General features: G+C 35.7%; 1 protein-coding gene across 2 annotated transcripts in view; it reads left to right on the forward strand.

Moving 5' to 3' along the window:
• LOC119785994 (contactin-4) overlaps positions 1 to 17,968 on the forward strand; it is a 126,281-nt gene that overhangs the window by 63,903 nt on the left and 44,410 nt on the right. For both annotated transcript variants that reach the window (XM_038289022.1, XM_038289020.1), the window contains 3 exons: positions 69 to 219; positions 11,865 to 11,992; positions 12,556 to 12,728. In XM_038289022.1, the coding sequence (XP_038144950.1) occupies positions 69 to 219; positions 11,865 to 11,992; positions 12,556 to 12,728 (452 nt within the window). The remainder of the gene's footprint in view (positions 1 to 68; positions 220 to 11,864; positions 11,993 to 12,555; positions 12,729 to 17,968) is intronic.

Here is a 17,968-nt window from a genome sequence, read left to right on the forward strand (position 1 = left end):
GGCTGGTGCACAGTTGTTTGCCTGCTACAAAGCGAGACAATTGGCCTCAACACACTTTTTTTTTTCAGCCTTGCCTCCTGACTTTACCCACCGGCCTGTGAAAAAGTCCACTGTTATCCAGAGAGGGGGAGAGGTGGTGTTAGAGTGTAGGCCAAATGCTTCACCCAGAGCCATGATTTCCTGGTGGAGAAGAGGCAAGCTTCTGAGGAATAGTAAGAGGTAGGGTAATCTCAGAAGACTTGCACGTTTATTATAGAACCATAATATATAGATCTATCCACAACAACAATACGTAAACTATTAATAAATCAATGATTTTCTGTGCTTGCATGTGTTCCTTTATATATAGATATAGAGTCTTCATTCTTCTACCTTAGTCTATATATATATATATATATATATATATATATATATATATATATATATATATATATATATATATATATATAAAAAGACTTAAGTAGAAGAATTAACATTTTTGAAGATCTGCAGTGGAAATAGTCTGACAAGGTTACAAAACTATTTCCAAGTATTAAATATGTTCAACCTGAGTTTATGCTTCTCTAAAACTATCCTCATATGTGTGTAATCTCATAACTTAGATCTGTTATCCCTGTACTTGTCCACAAATAGAACATACATCAGGCAGAATATAAAGCAGAGTCTGGTCATATTATGACTTACTTATAAGAGCAGGTAATGCACAATTCTCGATCCACAAGACTTAAAGGAATCTAGACTTTTGTATCTTTATGGGAATAATAGGAACCTCATTTGTGTTGAATTAAAAGAAGGTTTAATAAAAAAAAATGTATGTATGTTTGCTCTTAATTGCCAATGGAAGCTTAGCAAATTTTAGATTTGTTAACTGAGACAACCTTTTAAGAAACTTTTTTGTCCAGTAAACCAGATGAAAGCCTGTTGAACATTGAAGAACTATCTCCTTTCTTACATCAAAATAAAAACCTCAAAAATAGAAACAGGATGTCAAGCATGAAGCACACATTCTCATATCATTAACTCATAATCAGGGAATTGTATTCGCTTTACCAAATATTTGTACTGATAGCAATATATATTATATGGAGCTACTGCTTATTTAATACTGCATATATTATAATCCTTGTATGCTATTTATAAATTGAACGAAGCGCACTGAGTAGTGTTGTCCTTTCTAAAACTAGTGCTCTGTCCATCTTTCCATTCATCCTTTACATTGAGGATTACATTGAAAACCCAAATTGTCGTTTATCCATTTTCTATGAAACATCCTTTTTCAATAATAGGTTCAAATATATAGCATGTTGTGGTTGTGGGGCAAAAGCATATCTTAAATTAATTGTAATTGTGAAGCCCATGACTGAATCTTGAAGGTAATCCTGACCTGTTGCTACAATTTTTAAACTGGTAAGAATTACCTGTAAGCTACTAGGAAACAGTCATTTATTCCAATGCACCTTTAGAAAAATATTTAAATTTGAAAAATAAAAGGTCAGACTGTGGTTTCTTCTGTTAATTCATTGATAAAAAAATGGTCATTTGCAAAATTCTGCAATTTTTTTGGCTTTCAGTTGTCATAGAGGTACAACAACAAAAAAACTTGTAATTACTAAGTTGGCAACTCAGTTTTTTTTTTCTTTTTTTTTCCCTGACTGACACGACTCTCTTTTACCAAATACCCTGATCACTTTTAAGGATTCAATATTGAGCTGTTCCAGAGATCCTCTGATGGGCCTTGTGGTTGCTCACTGTCTTACTACTCAATATAATTTCAAAATCAGTTAATTCAGCCTGGGATTTTAGAAACAACATTCCCAGTAAGGCTGCCAAGATTTTTCCTCTTTGGCCCTTGTTTTTTTTTTTTCTTTTCGAATGTTAGATGTTCTTGCAGCTTTAAGTTTTTTCTCTTTTTTGAATTAATCTTTGATAATAAGTTAAATTTGTGAGAAATATTTACTTATCATGCAAATAATCCCACACAATAAGACGCAAAACATTGACGAATCAAGAAAAGCATCTCACCTAAAAAATCTCCAAGTCCTTCTGATGTTTCTGTACTCATATCCCATGGATCATTGGGTGAGAGGCGTGCCTATAGAGCGGCCATCTTGGGTCAGACCAAGGTGCTGTGAGAGACAATACATGTCTACTGCGGCTAACCCTGCTTTATGACTTGAGACGCTCTGAATTTGGTGAAGTCTAAACTGATTTCTTGATAAATTTGCTGACTGAAACCAAGAATGTTTAATGAGTTACATGCAGACATGGGCAATGTGGAGTCAACAAGTCATCTCCATGTCATGTATTTAATCTACCCAGCCAATTAACCAGGTGAGTCCAATCTGCACAGGTTAATTCACGGTGAAGATTGGACTCACCTGCTTCAGTGGCTGGGTAGAACAAATACATGACATGGAGATGACTTGTTGACTCCACATTGCCCATGTCTGGTTACATGGGGCCAACTACATAATTTAGATTATGTATTGACAGTTAGCAAATTTCCAGAGCTAATTCTCAGGATGCCAGACTTCTATGCCGCCTATAATGTTACAGTTTGTCTGGTATTTAAATAAGATGATGAGTAGCAGGGATGAAACCAGAGAAGAATGCTTACATTTAAAATTACATAACATCGCCTACCTTAAGTGGAGTACAGTTCCCAGCTGGCATCAATGAAGTGTACAGTAACGCTGAGGTAGTTATCATTATTGACAGACGTCCAGTTGTTCCCCTTCAGTGCTAAACACGTTGCCTCACTTTCTCCGTGGTGTGCTGGTCATGTATTCTCCTCATGATACTTGCAGGTAGTTTGTAAGATGTGCCACCTGTGGCTGCCTGGAGAACAAGCTCGAGCCCATCATCTTCAACCACACTGATGGGCATTCTTAAAAATAAATTTTCCCTTAAGCAAACTCGGTGGCTTTATAGCTGCATCCATGTTAGCACGTCAAGAACGATGTGTTAACAGTGGGCCTACACACAAGACTGATTAATTCTCACCCCCAGATATACATCCAGGCCAGATCCCAAACTAACTGTGAAATAGAAAAAAACTGCGATATTTTTTCTTTAGCCCGATAAGAATCTGCCGTTAACAATAACGCTGATAACCGGCCACCACTGAAATATATATATATATGATAATGTAATTATCAGGAGTATCATTTATTAGTGGTTTGCCACTTTTAAATTCTTTTTTTAACACCCAAAGAAATAGGGCAGAATGCAATATATTGGATATTTTTATATGGCACATGTAGTGCCATAAGAAATATTCTGCTTTTGCTTCTATTATAATTTATAAATCTGATGCAATATATCACTGTTGTCTATATTTTCTTGTTTTTTTTTTTTTTTTTACTTTGCTCCGAATTTGTATTCTTAAAATGTCTTGATTTCATGAAAATGTCTGCATTTTGGGGTTTGCCATTAGAGCCAGTGGGTATGATAAATCCTTTTTGTTAAGAGCAAAGACCTGTTTAAAGTTACTGCAACAAAGAAGGGCGCCTCAGGATTCATCAGTCAAAGTCAAAATTAGTTGATTGATGAAAAGAGAAAATAAATGACTGCTTTCCATTTTTCTTACTGCTGGCAATTCACAGAGCAATGTGAAGAGCCTTGGAATCGATGGAAAACAGTCCAAATCAAGAGGCAAGTGAGAAGCTTGAAAAGTTCTGTCAGAAACCTTTCCCATAGCCATTAAATTTAAAAGCAAAACACATTTATCTTTATCAGTAGGAAAAAATGTCACCATACTCTCTTCAAAAATCTAAACATAGTTTTTTTTCTGACAAACTGAAAAATATATATTTTTACTTGAACGTAATATATTAGTCCATTAGCAACACGTTAAGGACAGAAACTTAAATTCATATATCAGATTAGCAACCTATATCACCATCAAATGCTGATTAGATGCCATGATTAGTGCACAAATTTGACTGCCCACAATAAAAGGCCACTCTGATAGGTACAGTTTTGTTTTATTTTAAATTTTTTTGTATTTCTGCTAAGGAAATACAGGAGGTTTAGGAGCTGTTAAGCTGCGGCGTGTGGATGTTGACAAAACAAGAAAGCAAAAATAGGCCATATGAGACGCAACTCCAAGCAACTGCCTGGCTTGCCTGTCCGCAAGCCCCATCCTTTCCCACACATACGTAAACACAATGAAAGATACAGGGTTTTGTTTGCATTCTTTTTAATCTTTGGGTTTTCGGGATAGTAGCCAGTCTTATCGTGTCAAAAGGCTCCAGTCCATGTAGTTATTTATGAGAAAATCCAAGTCAAATTGCAAGTCACTTCACATTCTGTGAAGCTGAGTCTAAAGTCATCAAAGTCATTATTTGTTATTCAATAAATGGACATTGGCTAAAGAGAGAGCAGGAATCAGTGGCTTCTTAGCCTTTAGCTGGGCCAACATACCACCTGCTTCTCCCTCTTCTGTTTTCGGGCACAATATTTTCTCTTGGATGATGCTTCCTGACTCTTTCCCGCAGTTCAATTTCCTCTGGAGATACTGATTTCAGCTAAGGTGCTAGAGTAAAAACCAAGTGGTCTCTGATGCCCATCAGTTCGGTTGAGCTGTTCTTCAGGCGTGAATTTAGCACTGCCCTAGTGGCCTCAAAATAAACAAAAATAAGGCTTAATCCAAGGAGCCTGAGAAGTCCTATGTTCCTCTGTGCAGTTCCATGGAAAAAATAATAGAAATAAAAATAATCAGCTTGCTAGAGGAGCTGCTGCTTAGCAAAGGCTCTGCCCCTCCCTGCCACTGGCAGAGAAATATGCCTATGCTGTCCCCAGTTCCTACTTACTTCTATAAAACAAAAGCTTGGAATAACTTGATTTCTCAATCAATTTTATTTTCTTGTTATGCATATTAACTTATAATAATTTTGTAAAAAAACATGCTTCCTTGCTAGAAAAAAAAAGAAAATCAAGTATAACTCTTATCTACTGTAAATAGAGTCGAACCTGCAACACCTAAAGCAAATATGATGATGATCTAAAAGGTCATTAAATGTTTGCATAAATTATTTTAATGTATAAAGTGTATCACTCTTTAACAAACCCTGGCATCTAAATGTTCAAACTGTACTTCTTCAAACTGTGACTTTAAGAGCCAAAGGTTCATTGCAAAGCATCTATGGAACAATAGGAAGTACAGTTTCACCTTTCTTTTACAAGCTTTGAGAGACTAAGGATTAAGCAGCCATGTCCTGAAGTTCCCATAATTTGAAAACCTACAATTTGCTGATGCATCTCCAGAGATGTCAAATTACGAAGTACAAATACTTTGTTAGTGTACTTAAAGGAGAAGTTCGGTTTTTTACACTTTAAGCCCATTTTCTGTAGTGTCCAGGATGAAATCGAATGAAGGACACCAAAATTTTGACAATTGCTCCTGTCTCTGCTTTTTGGCTCATTTAGAATCAACCCCTGGCTGCTTTAGAATGGCTAGCATAGAGCATGTCCGATAATGTCCCTAAAACAACCTTAAACGTTCTTTTTTTAAAATATGCTACTCACCGTGTCGTCAGCGCTGTTCAATGACGTTCCAAAAAAAGTTTCGTGAAGAAAAAACATTCCTGTAGTGTTTTATTTAGCATTTTGTAAATCCCATTGAGTTCTGTAGGAATAGTCAATATTCCGCTGCCACCGGAAACGGAAATGGGGCCTGTTTACACAGTTGTAGTCTTTTCGCTTCACTCTGCGTACTCCGACGTCGAGGTGCTAACGTCTCTGTTAAACACTTTAAAAAACTCTGAAAATGGAATACGAAAGGTGAATTCTTGATTCTCTACGTCGGAGTACACAGAGTGAAGCAAAAAGACTACAACTGTGTAAACAGGCCCCATTTCCGTTTCCGGTGGCAGCGGAATATTGACTATTCCTACAGAACTCAATGGGATTTACAAAATGCTAAATAAAACACTACAGGAACGTTTTTTCTTCACGAAACTTTTTTTGGAACGTCATTGAACAGCGCTGACGACACGGTGAGTAGCATATTTTAAAAAAAGAACGTTTAAGGTTGTTTTAAGGACATTATCGGACATGCTTTATGCTAGCCATTCTAAAGCAGCCAGGGGTGGATTCTAAATGAGCCAAAAAGCAGAGACAGGAGCAATTGTCAAAATGTTGGTGTCCTTCATTCGATTTCATCCTGGACACTACAGAAAATGGGCTTAAAGTGTAAAAAACCGAACTTCTCCTTTAAGTGCACTTTTTAGGTATCTGTACTTTAAGCCCGGTTTACACTGTGCGATTTTCGGGACGTTTTTTCAATTGTGTGAGAATTTTTCGATCGGCCCGACTTTCAGCCTGATCGTGTGTCATGAGTTGTGTAGTGTACAGGGGGTTACGAGCGACGATCAGCCTCTCATGACCAACTTTCGATAATGGAATCGGAAGGTCGGAGAAAATTAAACATATTTGATTTTCTCCCGACCGTCGTGGGCAAATCGCTCAGGGCGCATGCGCAAAGAAAGATTCTTCTTTTTATTCCTCCTCTCAGATGTAAACACAGCAGCGTGGCAGGGATGCAATGAGTGAAATGCAGCTCCATCTGGAAAATTTACATACCGCAGCAGCCACGCCTGCTCAGCCACGTCCTTTTTCCAAATACGTTGTCGCCCTTTCTTTCTAGGACCCTCAGCACAAAATTGCACAAATTGCCAAGGCAGCGCGGTTTACTATAGTGAGCTTAATATCCCCCTTCTATTTGTTTGGCTTCCAGATACATTAGATGATTCAGAGCAGCTGCATCTCACTGCGGAGCTCAGTCCGACGTGGTGTTTAGTCGTGCAGTGTGAGCAGGTAGATCGCATGAGAGCGTCGGGCCGATCATAAATCGTGAACTGTGAGCTCAAACTGTAAGACTAAACCCTGCGTTTAATCATATAGTGTGAGCAGCAGCTGCGTGCAATGATTGAAAAAATTGCACAGTGTACGCTGGGCTTTACTCCATCACTTACTTTTTCTTTTAACAAGTATCTGTACTTTCTATTCCTTGCATTTTTAAAACAAACATTACTCGTTACTTTGGGCTTCGGTTTAATATTTATAAATATTTATTTCACGCCATGTGTGCCATCCAATGCAGATCATTGGCTCCATCCACATCTAGTGAAAACTAGTGTCATTGGATGAGTCATATAACGCAAACACTCATTGGTTAACTAAAGGAAATCATCAAAAGCAAGCAAACGTGAATTGTCATTTGCCATGCTACAATGTCGTATTCAGAAAAAAGATGTTGAAATGTCTGAAAGGTCGGACACAGGCGAGAGCGTATCAGGAAATGGAGACTAACAAGACCTCCCTCATCCTTGGCCCTATCTCAATGATTTTTTTTGAAATACCGGTAGTCAAAAAATTGAGCTTTCAATTCATATAGTGGCGTCTGGCTGTGTTTTTTAAAGGTTGATTTATACTTTTATACTTAAAGTACTTTTTGAAACACATACTTTTTCACTATTACTGGAGTAAAGAGGTCAATTTGATACTTCAACTTTTATCAGATTGTTTTTCAACTGCAGTATCTATACTTCTACTTAAGTTACAAAATTGTGTACTTTTGACACCACTGTGCATCTTCTTGAAAAAGATAAACCAAACCCTTTTAAAGCATGGATGAAGATTATAAGTTCCTCTTCATCGACATCAGCAATGTCAGTTTACACTGTTTAAAATATTAACTTGTAGATTACAGCAGATTTATCAGTTTATTTAATTCTAGAAAATTAAAAGGAGGTATATTATTATCTACAATCTTTGGTCATTAAAATGTCTAATGTGAGAAAATTAAGCTTCCACTGGGTTAATTATGATTGAAGTTAAAATGATGAGAATTCTTTCTGATCTAAATAACTCTTTGTTTTTAATCAGTTATGCAATTCCAGGCTAAGGCAAAAAAATAAAAAATAAATAATACTAATAAAAAATGGCAAAAGCTGAAATAAGGAAGCATAATAATCACACTCAGATGTTCTCATGCAATATCAATTTGATTCCTTTGTTTGACATAATGAACTGCTGGCTCTATTTGATGGGGATAGAAGTTATTTTAAGAGCGAGATAAAAAAGGATATATCCTGTAATTCACCAAACTTGCTTTAACGTATGTGTCAGTTTGACTTAGAAAAGGGAGAAAAAATACCCAGCTATGATATGTAGGCACTGCATTTGTAAAATAATAAAAATCCACAGCCTGGACCTGAATTCATCACCGATACAATTAGTGGTGATTTTTCTTTTTTGTTCTGCTCCTCATTGCCCCTCAGGTCATGTTCTCAGTGAATCTCCATCACTCAAAGTTTGATATTTTTGTCAATAAATCAGCACAAAGCAATGTGTTTAAGACATGCTCCCTGGGTTAAGTATCGTCCAAATGAATTATTTATTATGCATTTATTCCTGAGCGTTGGGGAAAAATTGTTAGGTTTTTGTGTTGGATGTTTGTCCAATTTTTGTTTAATTTAATTAGCTGCAATAGAAGAGAATAATCTGCCTTATCTATTCGTATGCTCACATTAAACCAAAATGACCATAAAGAAACACCAAAAAGTAAAGAATAAAATCTAATTATTTCCTTTTTTCATTGAAATCATTAGTGAATGCCCCTCTAAAGTATGTTGATTCGATTTGAAAAGTACTGGTGTTCAGATCAGTTACAGTACATTGGTAGGATACAGTAACTTTTATAATATTTCTAAATAATCATCATACTAATTTTAACATGCATAATAGGTAGTTAAAAGAGTAAATTTAAATTAAACTATTTTAAGGCCTACCTTCCCTATTAGAAAATATTATGATGCCAATAACTGTATTTTGATTTAATGCTTCTTGCAACAATTTTGCTTGATTACTTCCTTCGTAATTAATACATGTTTTCATCTTACTTTTCTGCCAACCTGCAGTAGGCTATTAGGTTTTTAAAAAAAGTAGATTTTTGCCACCATTAGATCCAAATTTCACAACTGTTGGACGATAAAGCTATTTGTATTCTATTTAAAAATCTGTGTTTTGTTGAAAGTCACATAATAGATAGTTCATATGTATAAAAAAGGGGAAGAACAAATTTGTTCTCTAAAGAGTGGAGAAGAACAACCAGAATCATGAAGAACATGAAACACAACTGACAGATCAGAATCGGTGGCAGTTGGCCAGTAGAGGGCGCTAGAGCTACGCCCCACACCCAATGTCCCAGATTAATATATAAAAAATAAATAAATTTAAAGTCAAAAAAATATTTTGAAATATATCTATACATATTTTCTAGATGTGCAAAATAAATATTTAATCTTTAATGACTAGTAAAGCGTCATTCCATTTCTCGTCGGATTGGTGATGTATTTCCTCCCTAGGGCGCAAAAATCTTTGCCCATAGGCCCTGTTTGAATTCATGGGCTGCGTCCTCCGATGGCCAGATTTGAAAGCTGATTACATCATAGAGCAGCGCCGAGGTCTGGATGGATTACAAGACTCCTCATTATGCGGCCTACAAATGCGTCCATCTTTTTGCCCGATTTGAAGGATGGGTGTGGTGTATCCTATCTAACCTTGGTTTTCCCAGGATTCATTGCGAGACCAAGCAGGCCAGCTGCTCAGAGGAAAGGTTACTTGGTGCCTAACAGTGGTGAATGTTGAAAGTTCAGTTTAATACAATGCAAGTATGTGAATAGTTCCGTGAATAGTCCCTTCTGATATTAATAAAAATAGTAGTTTTAATGGTTATTGAGTCAGATATGAGGCAGGTAATGTTTTGTTTATCTAAAGGCTTTTTTCTATTGCTGTGTAAATGGGTTTGGCTGTAATTTAAGGGCAGATTCTAAGGTCTTTGCATTTGCTGTTTTGCATAGTTTGCTTAACTAATTATTTTTTGCTGTTGAATATAAGATATATATATATTTTATACACACATTGTTTAGATTTACTTCTATCTTTCTACCCCTTTTATAGAATATAACAGAATATAACATATCTTTATTGTCCCACAATGGGTAATTCTGGTGTTTACAGCAGCAAAAAAAAAAAAAAAAAACCCCTAGTGGTCGCAGACACCCTGTTGAATTCTAAGGACTTACTGCGTGATGCTGAAAAACTAAAACTAATTCCATCCACATTGAGGAAACTTAGTATTTTCCAGTGTTGCATACCTGAAAGGAAATAAAAGCATATTAAATCTGACAACCAACTTAGTAGCTCAGCAATGACTGTCCTTCCTAATCTCCTAAATATGACATTATCTCATAATTATGAGATCGATATCTCGTAATATTGAGATCTTACCTCGTAATTATGAGGTCTTAACTCTTAATTATGAGATAAGCTGTCAGATTTTTTTTTCCTTTGGTGAATGCAAATGTTTTTTTTTCTAGATGTTTGTTAATTTTCCATAGTTGCTCATAAATAGACAAATAACTCCAAAAATAAATTGTTTTTATATATAAAAAATATATAAAGGTGACTAATATCTTCTACATATTAAACTGGTAAATTTTTTTTTGTTAGCTTTGTGACATGCAAACACAGATTTGCCGTCACAAAACCTCAAAAGGGCAAGATTGTTTTTATGAAATGTTTTTCTAATATTTTTCTTTGTTAGAATAAATATTCTAGTGTGCTAGGTTAAAGTATATGTTTGATTGGTTTTTGGTATACGTCTATTTTGAATTTATAGCCCCCCCCCCCCCCCCCCTGGAGAAAACTACACCCGCCGCCACTGATTCAGAATGAGACTCATGTTTATTTAGATCCTGCAGAGATCCACAACTCTGGGAAGGACAGGGCTATTAGTCATGGGTGCCATCAATTCAGCCTTTATATAAGAGTGATAAGCTATTGTTGAAAAACAGTCAAAAGTTCTCATGTTCACACAGTAAACAAATTAAAGAAGGTTCTCCGGTCAGATGAGTTAAAATGCACATATCTAGCCTATGCTTAAAATGAAATGAGTGAGACAAAACTACTGTAGTAGAGCATTATGTATAATATTTTAGTGTCAGCATAATGTTTGCATTATACTGCTAGCGCTACAATGGATTAGATCAAAGCAGATTTGACTGTTATTCAATAAAGAATGAGTGGTTAGACATGAATATTTGAAGACGTTCTCCGTCCAATTTGATGGAAAGTGAATGTTTTGCATAAACATATTTCAGTGTGAAGATGTACAAAGCTGGTACAAACATATCCTAAATACTTGCAGGTGTAATTATAGTAAAATGTGGATCCAGTGAGCTGTTCATAGAGAGTTAATGCAAACACCTTGATAAAACTGTTGATTGATTTTATTTTTCTTAAGTCTGTTGTCCTGAATCTGAAGAAGACACATTTGAAAATTTTCCAGGGTTATTAGAAGGGTTTCCATGCCGCTTTACGAACAAGCTCATAGATCAGCTGAGTACTGAGTACTATTTTTGCCATGTTCATGACATTTTTACATATATTGAGATGAAATCCCAACACTTACACTTACAGTATAAATGTAAAAACAGTGTATCAAAAAAAGGAACTTGCAGGTAGAGGCTGCAAATCTACCTGCAATTTAGGTTTTAACGCCTCACTGCCCCACACCTCTGTTCTATGTCCAATTAATATGTGCACTTATCTATTGTTTTTTTCAATACCAAACTAACACAGCTGAAAATCTGTTCTGTCTCAGCTAAGATAACTGTAATCATCTCAGGAAAACCAAAAAGAGTTCTGCAACAGATTTGGAAATACTGAATGAAAATGTAAAATAGCCCTTGGAATGAAACCATTTAAGAGCAAGGAATTTGTTTATATATCATTTATATAATCACTGATAAAGAAAATTGTTCATTACCTTTTCTTACTTTACCTGCTCTCTTCAGACAGATAATCCTGGAGGACGGCACTCTACGCATCACCAACATCTCGAAATCTGACGAGGGAAGTTACACATGTGTGGCCAGAAACCACTTTGGAGCCTCCAGCAGCACAGGAGCTCTGGTAGTGAAAGGTATTTCCATATTTTGCCACAGGTTTCCCTTGTTTTTTTTAAGCCGGCAGTTTAAATTTTGTTAGCAGGAAAAAAAAGCACCCCAAGCGTGACTCTGATAATGAAATATAAAGCCGCTTTATGTTCCCGCCGGCTTGTGACAGGCGTATAAGTCATCCATGGTTTTGTCAGCTCTGAGTTATTGCTCATGTAGCAGAGTAGGACAAACCACTGCTGGAGCTGTGATTGAAGAATATTTTTATTCATTCAAAAAGAGATCCCTTCTCATGCTTAGACACAGGTTTTAGAAAAGTATGATTATAAAGTGGGAGCCTTTACATTTTTTTTTTCTAGTTGACGTTGTAATAGCAGTGTGCTTAATTATTCATTGCTGAATTATAGGAGGCATTTGCTTCCTAAGTGAAGTTATTTAAGGTCACTTAATCACGCTGATGGACCACAATCTGTCTCTCTATTCGGGCCAAATTAAGCTTTATTACCTTGTTCATTCGGCCAGATTTTATAGGGATACGTTTTAATGCACAGTAACAAATGATCTTCTTTTATCTCCTGTTCTGCTGCAGAACCCACCAGGGTCATTGTTCCACCTTTAAGCTCAGATGCTAGTGTGGGACAGAGCCTTGTCCTACCCTGCGAGGTATCCAGTGACTCATCCCTGAGCCCCGTTTTCAAATGGTTTTTCAACGGCAAAGCCATAGACTTCAGCAGGCAGGAACACTTTGAGATCATTGGAGCGGTACGTAAACATCTGTGGTGAAAAGTTTGAAAAATTTGCAATGACTTTCAAAGGTATTCATTTCTCTGGAACTCCCCATGCTGTCAGCCTCCGATAATAGAGTTTACATATATTCTGTGTTGTATCTGTTGTGGACCAACATTAACCATCTTTTGCTGCATTGCTTTGTGGAAGTCCTTTGAAATATATCTCTATCAATGTTGCACATGTATAGACTTAATTCCTTCGCCATTGTTTTTGTTTTGTTTTTAGTTCAAGTTAAGCCAGATTGTAGTACAAGGTTCTCTGAAATTCAAATTTCAAATCTTCCACAGATACTCTATTAGATTTGGGTCGTCACTGTAACCAGAACATTCAGGTTCACAAACATGCTTCGATTTAGGCAAGTCCATTGCAGCTGTGGTTGAATGTTAAGGTTCCTGTTGTTTTCTTTCAACATTGGCTTTCTTCTTCAGTACTGTCAAGTTTAGTTTAATGCCCAAATAAATGTGTTCTATGTGTTGACTTTTGCAACTTCTCCAGAGTTACCACTAGCCTTGTGATTCCCTGATTTTCCTCTTTGCTTAGACTGTCATTTTAGGAGGGAGATATCTTGGAAGTATTACAACTGTGACATACTGTTTTTATGTCTGATGTTATTAAACTATCCTTTAGCTTTTGCATTTATAACAGACTCCTTGGTGAATTAAAGTCGACTGCTGTAAAAAACGTTTTTCCTGTTGTACAACAATGACCTTGAAATGACAGACGACCGCCAAAAAATTGGGAAAATTTAGGAAAATGTACTGGGTCAGTATTAGGAGACTTCAGTGCAACTAAATATCTCAGATATGATTTAAAACAACAAATACCTTTTGATTTAGCTGGCCCAAAAATCCTTATAACACAAAAGCTTGATGGATGAACTCACAAAAATAGGAAATCTTTAATTTTCCGAAGAATTTACAATACTGAACATTCCCTTAATAACACATTATATAGTGTGAGTGAAGAGGGACATATGTCAACTATTAACATGTGTTATTTGCATTAAATTACCTAAACACATCTCATTGCTTCCATTGAAAAGTACAAGACATTTGCACATCATAATCAAACTTTTTTTCCTGATACTATCATTGTCATTCAGATACTACTGTCTGTAAAATGTTCTTATGTTTAATCTTGACTAGCACCAGGTCCCCTTTGGTCTAGTTATATAAGTTCTGTATGTATATTAAAAGGATGAGTAACAAAACATTGACGAGCATTCAACGTTTTTAGACCAGATGCCATTTTTGATGCAATTGATAATCAAGCCCAAGTTGAATCACAGTCAGAAAACTTCACATCACTACACCACAAAGAACTGGTGAGGAAACTTCTACTTTCGACCATTTTAATTTTGGATACTTCTGTTAAAACCCACAGAAGTTAGAGAATTCTTGTGCTCTAAACCTCACCCCTAAAAGTTCTCCTCTCTCCATCCACTCATTTACACAGACTTCTTTATCTGCTTGTCTTTCATTATGTCACAAATAGAAGGTTTTTTTAGTCAGTGTGGAAATTTATATCATTGTACTGAAGCACAGGGGAATTACCTGGGAACATTGGGGGCTAAGCGCACACCCTACTGTGGAATCTCAGGGAATTTAAAACTCAGAAAACTGACTTTTCATTTAAGCCATCTTGAGCTGTTCTGGCAACTTGTTTCAAGCCAAATACTGAAATGTATAGTCTGCTTTATATTAATATCTAGAGACACCATTTGATTTAACCCATAAATACAGTATCAATTCAATACTGTATATTGTGGAAAAAAACCTTTTAAAAAACATGATTGTCACTGTTGGATGAAACAAAGAGCAGGAGTGAAAGCAATTTTAAAGTCTTAAAGGTACTGCATAAAAAAGTTCTTGGTTCATTTTTTTTTTTTTTTTTTTTTTTTATACACCGTGCATGCATCTAAAACATAGACCATTACTGTATAACCTACATATAAAAGCTAAATTACACTATTTTATTTTTTTATTTTGAGATAAAGAGTAAATAATAGAATAAATATTTAGGGCGATTTTTAGCTATACTGAGGCTAGCTAAAAGAGGTATTTTCTTTGAAGAAAGATATAGAAAAGTTATTATAGGTTATTTTAACTCTTGTTTAAATAAAAGCAAAAATTTCACGGTTGAATCAGTTTCACCCATTACACCCATTTCAAAGGTTTTAATCATTTGAAAAACTGCCTTATGCTATGATAAAAATCATAATAATAATAAATAAATTTATGACCATACAAGTAATCAAAATCCTAACTCAATGGATAGAAAAATAGGGATATTCCAAGAAGGTATATGTGCCTTTTTCATGTGGCTCTTAAAAAACAAATAAACCACAAGACAATGAAATATTAATTGGGATATGATGTAGGGAATTTATTTGATAGAAATTAAACTTTGGTAAAAAGTTTTAAGCCAACTATCATAAGGTGGAGGAAATAAAAACAGAGTGCAGGGTGGAGCACGAGTACAGACAGAGTACAGACAGAGCTAAGCCCGTCAAAATGAGTAGCAAAGCAGATGTCCTTAACGTGCACCACGCACCTATTAAAAAGCATGTGTGAGGGTTTAAACACAATGGAAATGTCTCTCAGTCGTGAGACTGGTAACTGTGTGCTGAAGTTGGTGTCTTCCTAGTACAAAGTACTGCACTCGACCAAACAGATTTTAAAATGTGGGAAACAGCTTTGGTTGCTATTTCTACAATTTAGGCTTAGTCCGTTTCATGCTTTATATTATATTGTCATTATGAAAGAAATGCCTGATATTCACATAATTTTGAAAACATACCAGATTGAAATTACTCCTTTGTTTTACCTGTCCCATTGTGTCTCTCTCTGGCCACTTGCAGTCACAACAGAATAATTATTATCTTGATTCTTTCTTTAATATGTCAACTTTTATCTGTGACAGCTCTAAATAGTATCAGCAGTCTTGGCCAATAAATCATGGATGAGTGCCCGCTTCCACACAAATGCCTCTTTGATTGGTTCTAGCATTCTGATTGTGTTGCGTTTACTGGAGCTAGGAAATTATAAAACTTTTTATCATTTAATATCATAGGGCACCTCAGTTAATTTCTTATATCCAGAGTGTAAAAAGATCTGAGGCTTGATGAGAATCACTCAGGGCTAGAGCTTAGAATGCCTAGGCCAGGCAACACCACTGCTGCAAGCATGACCCACAGCTCCCCTTCATCTACCATCAGATATATCGATTGGGTCTATTAGTGATGGATGACGGAGCAAAATGTGTCAATGTCTAAGAATCAGAGGAGCTACACAGAAGTATACCATATATGGGGTGTACAGTGTATTTTAGCCAGGGTTTTGTTGATTGAATGTAAGATTTCTATGCAGCTTGATAAATGGCATTAAAACAAATATTTGCTGGCATGTTAAAATATATCTGTCAATAAATGTTAAACTTTGATTTGAATTGAGTTCAGCAAACTTGCATTGGCTTCAAGCATGTGGACCAACTTGTAAAATGTATATATAAACTTTAGATGAACTAAGGGTAACCAAGAGTTGAAGTTTTCAAAGAATCTGGAAAAGTGCAGATTTTAGTTTCACTTTCTTCATATCTAGATTCTTAAAGAAAAAGAAAATAGCACTACGGACATGGTTTTTGTATTTCCAGACTTATTTCCTATGCTTATATAAGTGTTTTTTTCTTCTCCTATTGTTTCCTTCTATTCTTCTTCTTTGTGCCCTTAATGTGTTTCCTTTATTGTACCAATCCTTCCTTCTGCTCTATTTGCCCTCCTTTGCTTCCTTCCCTTTTTGTAAAAAAAAGACACCATAAAAAGCTGTAGAGCAAATTAATGCATAGATTTTTACTTTTTAAGATGTGATTTTTTTCCTCACTTCAGAAAGTGTATGTGTAGTGCCTTCTGTTGATGCTGTTAAAAAGAGTATCCTTAGTAATATCTCTTAAAGATTAGGTTGTTTTTTTGTTACAAGATCTGAATCAACAGTGCGTTTCCCTCAGCGGACACACAACTTTACAAATAAGTGCCACAGGCAAAATAACAAACACCATCCTCTTACATACAGCTGAACACAGCTGATATTTACAGCACTATACAGCTGCAGCCCACCTCAAAAAATACACAGTTGTTCTTCTTGTTCCAATCTTCCAGTCTCTAAATAGATGGTTTCTTACATCCATGTGACTAGAAAACAAGCCTGATGTAGTTATTTTCCCCTAAACTGTCATCATATGTGCTTTGAAAAAATCCCCCAAAAAACTAGGATGTGAGAATGTGTTTGTCTCTTCTTGTGTATGTGAGAAAGACCAGAAAGTAGGTGAACATCTGCTCTTACTGACATGAAACACTGTGGCTGGCAAAAAGAATTACAAAGAAAGGAATAGTGGATGCTTCATGTTTGCTCTAATATTGGTCTGGTGTGTGTAGAAAAAGCCTGTGTGCTTACTTGTCAACAACCCTCAGTTAAACACCCGTTAAGCATAACAATAGCAACATGAAACAAAGTGTTCAGCAGCATCTGGACTAATAAACTGTAGAACGTCTGCCAGCAGCATTTTAAAAGGCAGGAGTCTTTTAATCAGGCAGCCAATTGACATGAATGACCCATAATGTAAACGAGTACCTGCTATATAAAAAAAATACAAATAAAAACACTAAAAACATCCATGCCTGGATAGCAGGTGGTGATAGTGTTTGCAGCTGATGTTTGCTTAGAATTTACAAATGTACAATTTTCTCTGAATCATGAAAGAATAGGTCTGGCTAAACAATTATATTTAAAAATTTGCATTTTGATGAGACTTTTGGATCAGACCAAAATGGGGATCTTCATATTCATTTTCTGTATAAAAGTCTCAATGAAAACATAAAGGCACCGTCAAGACATTTCAAAGCACACGATGGATGAAAACAATATTTGAAGTTCCCTGTTTTTTTTCTATAAAGAAAAAAAGCCCGAAAGGTATTTTTGCTAACCTGCTTGGTCTTCATCAGAGTCTGTACCAGAGTCAAGTCTTCTGTTGTCTATTACCTCAATATGTTGATTACATTATCAAACTGAATTTAATTATTGGAACACAGGTGTTCTAACCACAACTGTAAAAAGGTGATGAAAGATAATCAATCCCAAGATACTAACACTTTAAAATGCTTTCAAACTCTATAAATTGTTTGATAATCTTAAGAGACCTTTCTCACATGAAATCTTATT

The sequence above is a fragment of the Cyprinodon tularosa genome, unplaced genomic scaffold (genome assembly GCF_016077235.1).
Source record: "Cyprinodon tularosa strain WSP-4 unplaced genomic scaffold, ASM1607723v1 ctg261, whole genome shotgun sequence".
Lineage (NCBI taxonomy): Eukaryota > Metazoa > Chordata > Actinopteri > Cyprinodontiformes > Cyprinodontidae > Cyprinodon > Cyprinodon tularosa.